The 14,679-nt window shown below is 41.5% G+C and overlaps 1 protein-coding gene across 1 annotated transcript in view; it reads right to left on the reverse strand.

The window, feature by feature from the left end:
• The window catches only part of MRPS31 (mitochondrial ribosomal protein S31), a 40,408-nt gene extending 26,747 nt beyond the window's left edge, over positions 1-13,661 (reverse strand). The window contains exons 1-3 of the mRNA XM_015120963.3: positions 13,483-13,661; positions 9,283-9,567; positions 892-1,050 (exon numbers count right to left, since the gene is read on the reverse strand). Of these exons, the coding sequence (XP_014976449.2) occupies positions 892-1,050; positions 9,283-9,567; positions 13,483-13,607 (569 nt within the window). The 5' untranslated portion in view covers positions 13,608-13,661. The remainder of the gene's footprint in view (positions 1-891; positions 1,051-9,282; positions 9,568-13,482) is intronic.
• Positions 13,662-14,679: the final 1,018 nt, after the last annotated feature.

The raw sequence follows: 14,679 nt of genomic DNA on the forward strand, positions 1-14,679 counted from the left end.
TCGGGAAGCTGAGGCAGAAGAATAGCATGACCCCGGAAGGCAGAGCTTGTAGTGAGCCGAGATCGCGCCACTGCACTCCAGTCTGGGTGACAGAGCGAGACTATGTCTCAAAAAATAAAAAAAGTGATCCTCCTGCCTCAGCCTCCAAAGTAGCTAGACTACAGGCACACGCCGCCATGCTCACCTAATTTTTTTATGTTTTGTAGAGATGGGGTCTTGCTTTTTTGCCCACGCTGGTCTCAAATTCCTGGCCTCAAGTGATCCTCTTGCCTTAGCCTCCCGAAGTGCTGGGATCATGGGCATGAGTCAGCACACATGGCCATTTCTTTTAATTTCTTGAAATAAATCTGGTATGCACACTGAGAACAACTGATTTAGATCACTCTCCAAAAGGAGGCAGTGTTACTGCTTACTATACTTACTACTAACTATAATGTAGGCAGCAAGTAGTATAACATGGTATAAAACAATGATAGATGAAGAGAACGAGTGGAAAGATGTCAGATGAAATATAGAAGAGGAAAAAGAGAAGGAAACAGACCTGAAGATGATCAGAAAACCGGCAAGGTATTTAACTGGAAGAAATTACTTTTCTCAGAGAAGCTACCTGTTATTTATTTTTAATAACATTACTGAATTTACCATTTCTTTTTTCATGGACAAGAAACTGTAACTTCCTAAAAGAAAACTTTATTCAATTGTTTTTTTAAAAACTATAATCACAATTAAGACATAAGTTTTTTTAAAAAGTTGAATTGCTAAAATTATGTGGTATATTTTATATACAAATTCCACTTACGTGGTATCTATTATGTGTATTACTCACTAGCCACATGAAAATGGCCCAGTTTGAGATATAAACATTACTGACTTAAGGTTTGATTCACTCACCTAATTTTAGATCGCTCTGCATCTCTCTGTGCCCTTGACTCTTCCTCATGCTGCTGGAGCTGCCTCAGCAGCTCTGACTTTGTTGTTTGCTTGTCAAAAGGGAGAGAATCTGCCACAGCAGATGCAGCTGCCACCAACTCAGGACTCAGGGGCTCAGTTCTGAAAAAGAAAATGAAAAGCAAATGAGAAAGAAAAAAAGAGAGATTGGCCAGGTGCGGTGGCTCATGCCTGTAATTCCAGCACTTTGGGAAGCCGAGGCAGACGGATCACTTGAGGTCAGGAGTTCGAGACCAGCCTGGCCAACATGGTGAAACCCCATTTCTACCAAAAATACAAAAATTAGCTGGGTGTGGTGGTACGCGCCTGTAGTGCCAGCTACTCAGGAGGCTGAGGCAAGAGAATTGCTTGAACTGGGAGGTGGAGGTTACAGTGAACCAAGATCACACCACTGCATTCTAGCCTGGGAGACAGAGTGAGACTCCATCTCAAAAACAAAACAAAACAAAACAAACAAACAAAAAAGAGAGATTGCTTATTGTACCATTTAGTGAAAAGAAAAATGATTTTTGGAGAAAACTTTGGTGTTCAAAAAAGTATTCAATTCAGTTTCTGACAAAGGCAAGAATTCTCAACCATTAGGTACCGGTTTTATATAAACTTTGAAATGTTAAATGTTAAAATTAATGGATATTTGCTGAAGCACAACACTAACTCAGAACAATATATTAAGGTGGAGGGGCGAAGGACAGAACAGCCTCAAAAAATATAAATTACTGGAATTTTTAATTAGACGCTATTGTATTTTGGAAACAATATACATTGTAAGCAAATATTAAGGCAGGTTAACCACTTCACAGAAACTTTACTGGAACCAACCTAAAGGTCTATCATCAGAATAGAAAAATAAATTGTGATACATGCATACAATGGAAGAGTACTCAGCTCATGACAACATGAATGACTTCCATAGACATTAGATCAAGTGAAAGAAGTTGGACACAAAGAATATAAAATACAAAAATTAGCCAGGCATGGCAGCGCGTGCTTGTAAATCCCAGCGACTCTGGAGGCTGAGGCGTAAGAATCGCTTGAACCTGGGAGGTGGAGGTCGCAGTGAGCCAAGATAGCACCACTGCACTCCAGCCTGGCTGTCAGAGCTAGACTCTGTCTTAAACAAAACAAACAAACAAAAAAAATCTGTATGATTCCATTTATATCAAGTTCCAGAACAGGGAACACTAATCTGAGGTGAAAAAAAAAAATCAAAACAGCAATTGCCTCAGGACTGATGGCTACTGACTGGGAAGGTGAAAATGAAACACATAGTGTCTTGGTAAGTGTGTGGGTCACAGGGGCTTATCTGTTTGTCAAAATCCTACAGCTAACATTTCTACACTTTAATATCTGTAAATTTTACCTGAAAATAAAGAGCCATAAATCATCATCAAGTAGGAGATGGAAAGTGGGTGAAGGCATAGATGACACAAGAATGGCAAAATGTTGATCACTGTTGAAGCTGGGCAATGGTAGAAAGGGGTTATACCATTTTATGTTTTCATATACATCTTTTCATATGTTTTAAGTTTTTCATAAGAAAAAGCTTTTAAAAGCTTCCTAAATTAGAGGAAGTTAATAGAAAAACATTCTATTATAGAAAGAAAATAAATTATTTATAACATTTTTTTCTTTTTTTTTTTTTTAAGAGACAGGGTCTCAATATGTCATCAAGTCTGGCCTCGAAGTCCTGGGTTCAAGCAATCGTCCCATTTCATCCTCCTGAGTAGCTGTGACTACAGCCATCTGCCACCATGCCTGGCTATTTGCAACATTTTTTAACTCACTGAGAACTGACATCTCAATGAGTGGGATCCAAATTAATGTTTTTTTATACCTGGCTTTCTATATTATGATCTGTTACCTAATACGAAAGTTAAACTTCCCAAATTCCTGAAGTTCCTGGAGAAAGATTTTAAGGACTTAACTAAGGTATGAAAGATCTAACATCTGATAGGAATAGAAGAAAAACAGAAGACTGAAACAAGGGGTCGGGCACGGTGGCTCATGCCTGTAATTCCAGCACTTTGGGAGGCTGAGGTGGGAGGATCGCTTGAGCCCAGGAGTTTGAGACCAGCCAGGGATAGAGAAAAAAGAAAAGAAAAGGAAAAAAAAAAAAATTAGCCAGGTGTGGTGGCACATGCCTATAGTCCCAGCTACTGGTGAGGCTGAGTGGGAGGATCACTTGAGCGCAGGAGGTTGAGGCTGCAGTGAGCCATGATTTTTCCACTGCACTCCGGCCTAAGCCACAGAGTGAGAGTCTGCCTCAACAAAAAAAAAAAAAAAAGGGGGGGGGGGGAAATATAACAGTTAAAATAAAATGTGCTTTCAAAACTGTTACCTGTGAATAAAGCTTTAATCTTATTCCAAAGTCACTGTATTTCTTTCATAAACTACTTGTGAACTTCACTTTCAAATTTTTATGTATTTGATCACAGTATACACAGAACACAGATGAATATTCATTTTCTAGAATCATACATTTCATAACAATAGTTTCATATATAGTTATACTCTCTAGCTTTATAATCGGGAATGTTCTAATTAATAAAAATTGTGGGGGAGCCTCTGTCATTGAATAATTTTTACATACAGGGATCTTTCTTCATATATTTTAACAATGTAAGGAGAACTTTTTAAAGTATCTTTGAACAATCTATTCTATCCTGTAATTAAAAGTATTTCATGAATACATACTTTACCCCTTGATAACATTCTGTACTTTTAAAATTTCTTTAAAATAAACTGTATAACATAAGATTTCAGAAAAGAATTCTGATGAGGGAAAGAAACTACTAAGTGGATACTTAAATTGGCACCGCTTTTGGCAGGAAACTTGGTGACATAGGCAACTTGGTGACAAAGGCAAAAGAAAAAAACGCACATCTTTTGACATAGCAATTCCACTTCTAAGAATATGTGTTTAAAGAAAATAAACAGAAAAAAAGAAAAAGAAAGAAAATAAACGGCTGGGCGTGGTGGCTCACTTCTGTAATCCCACACTTTGGGAGGCCAAGGTAGGCAGATTACTTGAGTTCAGGAGTTCATGACCAGCCTGGACAACACAGTGAAACATTGTCTCTACAAAAAGAAAAAAAAAATTAGCCAGGTGTGATGGTGCATGTCTGTAGTCCTAGCTACTCGGGAGGCTGAGGTGGGAGGACTGCTTGAGCCCAGACGTGGAGGTTGTAGTGAGCTGAGATTGTGCCAGTGAACTCCAGCCTGGGGAACAGAGCAAGACTCTGTATCAAAAAAAAGAAAAGAAAAGAAAAGAAAAGAAAAGAAAAGAAAAGAAAAGAAACAGATTTGCGAAATTTGAAGGATACTGCATACTCCAGCCTCAAGGCCTAAGCAGTTCTATCCTCTATGCCTGAAAAGGAATTCATCTTTCAGATATCTGCATGGCTTTATCCCTAATTTGATTCTAATCTTTGCTCAAATGTTACCTTATCAGAGTTCTTCCCTGATTATTCTTAAAAAATAGCACCTCTCCAGCACCCCTATTCTTTTTTTTTTTTCTTTCCACCCAGGCTGGAGTACAGTGACACAATGACAGCTCACTGCAGCCTCAACCTCCTCAGCTCAAGCAATCCTCCTGCCTCAGCTTCCAGAGGAGCTGGGACTACAGGTGCATGCAATCATACCCAGCTTTTTTTTTTCATTTTTTGTAAAGACCGGGTCTCACTATGTTGGCCGGGCTGGTCTTGAACTCCTAAACTCAAGCAATTCTCCTGCCTCACCCTCCCAAAGTGCTAGGATTATAGGCTGTGCCTGGCCCAACTCCATCACTCTTATTTTTCTTCGTGTTTCACCACCTGACATAGTATAGACACTGTGTGTGTGTGTGTGTGGGGGTGTGTGTGTGTGTGTGTGTGTGTGTGTGTTATACATTTATCTCCTCTCCTACATCCCTCCCCCCATTTTAATGTAGGAAGCAGAGACTTTGTTTTGTTCAATGTCCAATCTCTAGCACTTCGGATGGTGTGTGAAATATAATGAATTCCCAGCAGGGATCAATTAAGGGAGTAATAGTTAGCTGATGCCTCCCAAATAAATCAGGTTAAGAGGAAGTTAAAGCAGATCTAGAAACTTTGGTCATTGCTGCACCACCAGGGATATTCTTAGGTTTCACTAACATTCAGACCCAAAGGACCGCTACAGGTGACACCTGGTCCAGTCCATTCAGGAAGATGAAAGGCAGAACTACAGCAGGCCAGCAGGGCAGCCTTGGGTGTCCTTCTCAGTAGGAGTTTTTGCAGTGTTCATGCAGGTGACACTTCACATAGTCATTCATCTTAGAATAAGGACATGAGATCTGCAAGCTGCCTGGCTTACTGCCCCACAGGAGCCAGTATCTCTTGTAACAAGGCCACATGCAGTTTCCAGGGTCCCTGCAAAGGACATGCAGTAAGAAGAATCACTGCATTTATGTCCTAAATATGGTATCCCCATCAGGTACCCATAGTTCTCCCAGGCCAGATGCAATCTATGAATTAGGGGTCAATTTTGTCATGACAATGTTGCCTATAATATAGCTGAAATTCTACGTTATTAGGTACCAGATGTATAATCAAAGCAGATTATACTTCGAGAAAATAGTGACAGCATCACTTCTGGTTCCACATGCTCTTCCAAAACATTGCCACATATCCATCAAGAGAATCTATCTTCCCTCCCTGAAAACCAGGGGAAACTTTGTGACTGTCCTGATGAACAGAACAAGATAGAAGTAACATGCTGTGACTTCTGAGGCTAGATCAAATAATGTGATACAGCTTTCACTTCCATCTCTCACGACATTTGTCTGTGGAACCCAGTTACCAGGCAAGAAACCCAGGCCACATGGAAAGGCCATGGGTAAGTGTACTGGCCAGGAGCCCTAGCTAAAGCCTCAGCCAACAGCCAGTATCAACTACTGGAAAAGGGCCCTCAGACAATTCCAGATTCCAGCCTGGAATCTACCTCAGCTAAAGATGAATGGAGAAGACACAAGCTCTCCACTTGGGACCCTGGCTCCCAAACTGTGCCTTAAGGCACTCTGGGGCACCACAGGAAAACACAACCACGTCAATAATGATGTAAACTAGGCAGTTCACAGTAACATTACAGCAGTCCCTTCATATCTGCAGAGGAGGTGGGACCGTGGGATACGGGCATTGTTTCCAGGAACAGCTCTAGCCCCCACCAGGATGGATGCAAAAGCCCCTTATATAAAATGGCAGAGTACCTGTGTATAAGTAACGCATATCCTCCAAATACTTTAAAATCATCTCTAGATTACTTATAATACCTAATTAAGTAAGTAGTTGTTATACTGTGTTTTTTTTATATATATATTTCAATCAGAAGTTGGTTGAATCTGTGAATGCAGAACCTGCACATACAGAGGGCCACCTGTATATTGCTCCATTCCTATCAATGACATTCTACCTTTGTTAAGATTGTTTCTCAGGAGTGGTTGTACTAAAAACAAATATCCCAGGAAAATCAATGTGGAACAAGGGTGAACATGGTAGTGTCCAATCTTATTACAAGGCTAGGTCATTAAAAAGAAAATATAACTTTCTCTTGGCTCACTTTCTCTTAAGACACCCGCCCTGGAACTCAGCCACCACGCAGTGATAAAGCCCAGGCCACAAAGAAAGCCACAGGTAGGTGTTTCTGCTAACACCCTCAGCTAAGGTCTCAGCTGACAGCCAGCATCAACTGCCAGACCTATGAGTGAGCAAACTTCAGATGATTCCAGCCTCAGACTTCCAAGTCTTCCAATTGAGGCCCCTGACATCACAGAGCACAGACTGGCCTTCCCCACTGTGTTCTAGTCAAATCGCTAACCCACAGAATCTGTGAGCATAATGAATGAATGTTTTACGCCATTAAGTTTGGGAGGTAGTGTAGCCATGGTAACCATATCAATGAAGGTTCAATATATAATACAAAGAAAGAAAAGCAGGCTATGTGTGAAGCAATGATGACAGTGCCACATGAAGCAAAGATCATGATTAACCTAATCCCGTGCACCTTGGAGTCCTTGAAAAAGGGGGAGGGGAGGAAAAAAAATAATTAAAAGACACCTTTTAAAAACTCAAAACAAATGTACCTCATTCACCAGTCTTTTGATGTGGGACCAAAGCCTCTTCTTTGAACACAGGACCATGATAGAGGTTCTAAGGCACATCTTTTATATACATCACATCCATCCTCCAAGATTCTCAATTTTAGTTTAAGTGGAAAAGTGGAGCAAGAATGTAAGAAAGCTTACAAAGCAATCTAAGTGTATGATCTACCCACATATGTATGTTTGCCTCACTCATACCTAATTGGAAAGAAAATTTTTAAATGACCTGTACTGACTTTTTTGTTGTTGTTGTTGTTGAGACGGAGTATCGCTCTGTCGCCCAGGCTGGAGTGCAGTGGCCGGATCTCAGCTCACTGCAAGCTCTGCCTCCTGGGTTTACGCCATTCTCCTGCCTCAGCCTCCCAAGTAGCTGGGACTACAGGCGCCCGCCACCTCGCCCGGCTAGTTTTTTGTATTTTTTTACTAGAGACGGGGTTTCACCGTGTTAGCCAGGATGGTCTCGATCTCCTGACCTTGTGATCCGCCCGTCTTGGCCTCCCAAAGTGCTGGGATTACAGGCTTGAGCCACCGCGCCCGGCCTGCTGACTCTTTCCAAAGCATTCAACTCACTTTACCATTTCTGTAATAGTTAATTCAATTATAATTATAATAAACAACATAATGGGTCATAAATAGGTCTAGGAGCTTTAAAAATGCCACTCTTGATAAGTATTTATATATGTTTGTATTATTTTTTCCATATATATATATATATATATTTTTTTTTTTTTGAGACAGAGTCTCGCTCTGTCGCCCAGGCTGGAGTGCAGTGGCCGGATCTCAGCTCACTGCAAGCTCCGCCTCCCGGGTTCACGCCATTCTCCTGCCTCAGCCTCCTGAGTAGCTGGGACTACAGGCGCCCACCACCTCGCCTGGCTAGTTTTTTGTATTTTTTTAGTAGAGACGGGGTTTCACCGTGTTAGCCAGGATGGTCTCGATCTCCCGACCTCGTGATCTGCCCGTCTCAGCCTCCCAAAGTGCTGGGATTACAGGCTTGAGCCACCGCGCCCGGCTCCATATATTTTTATATAACCATTTTGTTTCTAAAAGCAGGAGGAGGAGGAGAAGTACCTATTATGGGTACTGATCATCTGAATTAGCTTACTCTACCACCCAGTCATACTTTCTAGAGGTATTTTTGATATAATGTAGAAAACAAGAAGTTCCATTAAAATGTTAAATCAGTCTGGGAAACAGAAGACTCTATTAAAATCTGTTTGTTCTGGTAACAGAAGTCAGTGATGACTATCCTAAAGCCACATACCTTACTACTTGAGTTAATGACATCATTGAAATACATCATTACACAGCACTAAAAAAAATACTGCCATTTAACCTACTGCACAATGCCAAGATATCACTGATTGCACTTAGAATTAAATATAATACTCTTTTGACAAACACAAGTAATTATAATACTCTGAGGAAACTACCAAGAAAGCTGAAAGCACTGATAGGTATTGATCAAGGGAAGTCATATAAAGCAGTTGTAATCAACATGCTCAAACTTTATTCCAGAATCTTTAAAATGGAAAATTTTAAATAAGCAAGTCCTTTACAGACATTAAGCTACCTTCAAATCAAGATGTACATGATATTGTTAATGAACAGCTTAAAGAGGCAATTACATGGCAGTTAACACTGATAAATACATAAGAGAGTGAAATTCTCAATGAGATCACTTCTCTTTTCCTTTCTCTGGATTGTGTACAGATATCCTCTTATTATTTAAACATAATACAATCACAGCATTTCTCAAGTAATTATTTTGTTGGTGGTGTTGCTTAAGACAGAGTCTCACTCTGCCCTCCAGGCTGGGGTGCAGTGGCACAATTCTCGGCTCACTGAAACCTCTGCCTCCTGGGTTCAAGCGGTCCTCCTGCCTCAGCCTCCCAAGTTGCTGGGATTACAAGCATACGCCACCATGCTCAGCTGATTTTTGTATTTTTAGTAGAGATGGGGTTTCACAATGTTAGCCAGGCTGGTCTCAAACTGCTGACCTCAAGTGATCCACCCGCCTCAGCCTCCCAAAGTGCCGGGATTACAGGTGTGAGCCACCACGCTCAGCCTTGAGTAATTATTAGAGTCCCTGTCTTTACAAGCTGATATTTATTCTTCATTAATTCAACATTTCCCAAGTACTTGTATTAAAAATATTTTTTACCAAAAGAAAAACTTACTGGAGTTTCAAACAACATTTGAATTACAATTAAATTTACCTCTTCTTTGGAGCATATTCTGTAGCTCTTTGAAGCCTGCCAAGTGTCGCTTCCAAACTTTTAAGTGGTCTTCTGTTGGGGGGCTTTGTTGTTTGTACATTTACTGTGCTTAATTCAACTTTCATGCCCTTAATAATGTCTAACAAGTCTTTTTTCGTATTTTCCTTTGCACTGGCTTGGCTCTCTGAAGTATCCTTGGAAGTCTCATCAGTTCGAACAGACTGCTCATCTTTCTTGCTACAGATCACGCTGTTAGTGCCAAAATATCTTTGGATATTTTTCATCCTGGAAAGATGTATTAAAGAAAAAAATGAAAAATACAACGCAGTCTAATAAAGTAAAACACTATGTATCTAAAATTTTTTTCAATTCAAGCCCTTTCCATTTGCTTTTTTTTTTTTTCTTTTTTGAGATGGATTTTCACTCTTGTTGCCCAGGCTGGAGTGCAATGGTGCGATCTTGGCTCACTGCCACCTCTGCTTCCCAGGTTCAAGCGATTCTCCTGCCTCAACCTCCCGAGTAGCTGGGATTACAGGCATGTGCCACCACGCCTGGCTAATTTTGTATTTTTAGTAAAGATGGGGTTTCTCCATGTTGGTCAGGCTGGTCTCCTTTTATAATTATTGTTAACAACCATAACAGCAGCAACTTAACATTTATTGGCATATACTACATGCCTCATCTTGTGTAATATACTTTATGTACATTTCTCATACCCACATTAACTCCCTAAGGTCTCTATTTTGCAGATAAGGAAACTGAAAATCAGAGAAGTCCCAAAGTCATGTAGCTCACAGCTCACTAAGAACTAAGACACACTGTGTGCCACAAATACGTAGAGGTGTGCTGAGCTATTGATCACTTGGTCCTTCTGGTGGCCAGGGGAGGTCTGGGGGTGCTGGTGCTCCCAAGTCTGTTCCCTCCCTCTATTTACCCCAGGGTTCGGTAGTAAAACACTGACATGGTTAATAAATGACAACTTATTATTCAAACTCAAATGTGACTGACTGCAAGTCCTTGCTCTTAACATAATACCTCTTTAAAAAGTTATAATTAAACAATACAAAAATAAATTTCTATCAATAAAAAAGATTATTTCAAAAAAACTTTCTGAGTGGGTGTTACCTAATCTGATCAACATTTTCATCGAGCTACATGCCACTTAACCCATAACCATTTGTAAGGTAAGCTAGAATGGAACAGAAAAGAGAATAATCAATGGCTAGAAATGTCACTTTTGCTTTCTTCACCGGATACATTTATGAAAAAGAACAACACAAATGATTACATCTATATTAGACTCACGTAAAACATTTCCTAATTCTAAGTAACCCAAATATCCAATTTTATTCTGTGGGGTTAAAAACTTGTTTTGGTATTTGATTACTGAAGAACTTTCAAAACTCTGAATATGTTAGTTTCAGTAAGAGGGTATATTAAAAAGTCATTCATTAAATATAGTGAATATCTACTCTGTGGTGGGCACTATCCTAGGTACTGACAATATATTAGTAAATAGGAATTTCATGGTCCCTGCCTTTATGAAGCTGACGTGCTACAGCACTGCTTCTCAAACATTAATATGCACAGAATTTTTTTTTTTTTTTTTGAGACAGGGCCTCACTCTGTCAGATAGGCTGGAGTGCAGTGGCGTGATCTCAGCTCACTGCAGCCTCGACCTCCCTGAGCTCAGGTGATCCTCCCACCTCAGCTTCCTGGTACCTGGTACTAATTTTTTGTAGAGACAAGGTTTCGCCATGTTGCCCAGGCTCGAATTCCTAGCCTCAACAGATCTGCTCGCCTCCCAAAGTGCTGGGATTTCAGGCGTGAGCCACCACACCTGGCCCATAGAAATTATCTATGCTCCTTGCTAAAACACACTTTGGTCCCACCAAAGAATTCTGATTCAACAGCTTTGTCCAGGAGACACTTGAGAATTCACATTTCTAACAAACTCCCAGGTGATGCTAACGCTGCTGGTCAGAGGACCACATTACAGTAGCTATGTACGTTACTTAATCCTTACAATTTTACAGAACAGGTTTTATTATTCTCACTTTACAGAACAAACTGTTGCCCACAGAAGTTAAAGCAGTAGTTATGAATCTTAAGAGGTTATACAAATCACACAGAGAGCTGACTTAAAACACAGTTCTTAGTTTGAAATTTAACATTTTTAACTAAGACCCCAGGTGATTCTCATGCGGGTGAGCTCAAGAGCCTGTATCAGACACTGGGTTAAATATTTTATCAAGTTCAGCTGGTGCAGTGGCTCATGCCTGTAATTCCAGCAGTTTGGGAGGCGGAGGTGGGAGGATCATGAGGTCAGGAGTTCGAGATCAGCCTGGCCAATATGGTGAACTCCCGTCTCTACTAAAAATACAAAAATTAGCCAGGTGTGGTGGTGGGTGCCTGTAGTTCCAGCTACTTGGGAGGCTGGGGCAGAAGAATCGCTTGAACCTGGGAGGCGGAGGTTGCAGTGAGCCGAGATCACGCACTGCACTCCAGCCTCAGCAACAGAGTGAGACTCTGTCCCAAAATAAATAAATAAATATATATATACACACACACACATACATAGTATCAAGTTCTCAAAGGCAGAAAATGGCAGCTGCAGGTTAAGGATACTTACATGAAAGAGAAATGGCAATTTCCAAAAATGCTGAAACAAACTATTTGATCTGCTAATGAAAACGTCAGAGGCTATCAAATCAGGCACTTTAAAATTAGAAAAAAAACAACTGCATAACTACTATCCTCATAATCAGTACACAGGACTCTCATTATAACATTCAATATATGGTACAATCCATTTAAGAAAATGGTCTATTATTTTACATTTAAAATTAACATTCAAGGTATTTTAATAGAAAGGTGGTAATCAGGGGAATGAATCTCACATATAATCTTTACTACAATGTTTTCTTTCAAGAGCTATCGTACCACAGAAAGGAACCCATATGATAGGAAAATCACATCTAAGTAACCCCCTAGCACTAAAAATAATAAAACTCTAGATTTAACCTCCCACCTAAGTTTGTTTCCACTGACAGCATCTCATTAGTACTTCAAATGCAACACCTTCAAAACCACATTCAAGACTCCTCTTTCAGACTGACTTTCCATTTTTCACACTTTCTATATTAAAAGGCCCCCTAATGTAAACAGGTATTTTTTGTCTTCTAAAAATTATAACATATGTACAAATCTTTCTCAAGCCTGGCTCCGCATTCTTCCGTTAACATTAAGGATACCCTAATACTCCAACGCAGCCAGTTGAAATCTTAGCTACCTCTGACCACCCTACCATTATCCCATGATGTCACATCCCTTTAATTCTACCTGTGCAATTTTTCTCCTCCATTCAGCTGGTCCTTCCCATCTTCACTGCTACTAACCTGCTTCAGCACTGTACTTAACCAAACTGTCTTCTGAGTGTTACGCATGGAATTTATGCAGTGGAATTAGGTTTTCATAATAAAGTTCTCAGAGGATAAATACCAAAACCAAGTATGCCGCAATTCCCTTTTTTTCCTGGCTAACTTCAACCAGTGGTCCTCCTTCAGATTGCATCAGACTTTTTCCAGAAACGATATCCTGAGTCTCCCCTACAATGGTTAGGTGTCCCTATTTGCTATCCCAGCAAATATTCACTCATGTTGGCTGAACAGTGTACTCTGTGCTTACCTACACTATCTCAGCTATTACTTCACTACATAGCACTTGAATTGTCTACTTGCTGGAACTACATGCTCCGTGATGGCAGGACTGTCTCACTTGGGGTTTACAACCAGTACTGGCACGCTGTTTTTCAAGTTTTTCAGTAATGAACTAAGGAATAAATGAAGGAAAACAAATGAGACTATCAAATAAATCTTGGGAGGCAAAAGGTAAAAACAACTTTGCTTTTGGAACCTGAGTAAACTGACAGATGATAAGAGGAATGAGGCGCGGCGTGTAGTATTAAGAGCACAGCGACCAAGCTTGTAATCGTAGCTCTATTTTCCATGCACACTATGACCTTCGGCAAGTCATCTTTTCTTTCTGGGATTTCTCTTTCCTCAGATTTAAAGCAATAGCTTCTAAGATCCAGCAGGTAATAATATCGACTCCAGGAAGTCGGAGGATAACTGAAATGTACAGGACCAGGCACCGGGTTGCCTGAGGACCTGCGGAGCCAAAAGCGCTGAACTGCGATACCTGACCGTTCCGTGCCGAGCAGCGAGTAGCATAATCGCAGCCGCTGATGTCTCCGGGCTTCCAGAGGACAAAGGGTGGCGGGAAAGGAGGCGAAGAGGTAGGAACGTCGAGACTCTAGGAAACATCGCCGAGACACAGAATGAACCAAGAACGCAACCGAAATGGTGTGTACCGCTGCCAAACACGTCCCCGCCCTCTCTTCCGTTTCCAGCCTGGCGCCTTCCTCTCTCTTTGCGTTCCGGTGGGCAACAGGAGCCGGTAACTGTGTTCCGGACTCGCCCGCGGCCGGGCGGAGCCAGCTGCCTCCAAGCGACCCCACCCACCCCGCGAGTCTTAGAGGCGGACTGCTCGTCTGAGTTCAGGAACGGTTCGCCGGCCGAGGCGGGTTCCAGACCCGCAAACCGGACAGTGGAGGGCGTAATCAGTTGTGCGAAAACTACAGATGGGGCCAGTGAGATCAGTCTCTTATTTAACGGACAATATTTTGCAATGTTTGGAGGGAAACGGTCTACAGGGTTCACCACGTTCTCAAAATGCTCTATGGCCCCCAAAGAGGTTTAAAAAAATTACTAAAAGACCTGCTGCCCTATGAATTGGCGTTTCCTTTCAGTCTTTATTCTTGATGTAGAGGCAGAATGAGACATGGGTTTCATTTTTCAAAAATGGCTTTAATGGCCGGGCACGGTGGCTCACGCCTGTGATCCCAGCACTTCGGGAGGCCGAGGCGGGTGGATCACTTGAGGTTCGAGACCAGTCTGGCCAACATGGTGAAACCCCATCTCTATTTAAAAAAAAAAAAAAAAATACGAAAAAAACACACAAAAAAATTAGCCGGGCGTGGTGGCGGGCGCCTGTAATCCCAGCTACTGGGGAGGCTGAGGCAGGAGAATCGCTTGAACTCGGGAGATGGGGGCTGCAGTGAGCCGAGATCGCGCCATTGCACTCCAGCCTGGGCTACAGAGCGAGACTCTTGTCTCAAAAAAAAAAAAAAAAAAAAAAAAGGATTTACACTGGGTGCCGGGGGCGCAGTGGCTCATACCTGTAATCCCAGCACTTTGGGAAGCCGAGGCGGGTGGATCACTTGAGGCCAGGGGTTCAAGACCAGCCTGGCCAACATGGTGAAACCCTGACTCTACTAAAAATGCAAAAATTAGCCTGGCGTGATGGCGAGTGCCTATAATCCCAGCTACTCGGGAG

The sequence above is a fragment of the Macaca mulatta genome, chromosome 17, assembly GCF_049350105.2.
Source record: "Macaca mulatta isolate MMU2019108-1 chromosome 17, T2T-MMU8v2.0, whole genome shotgun sequence".
Lineage (NCBI taxonomy): Eukaryota > Metazoa > Chordata > Mammalia > Primates > Cercopithecidae > Macaca > Macaca mulatta.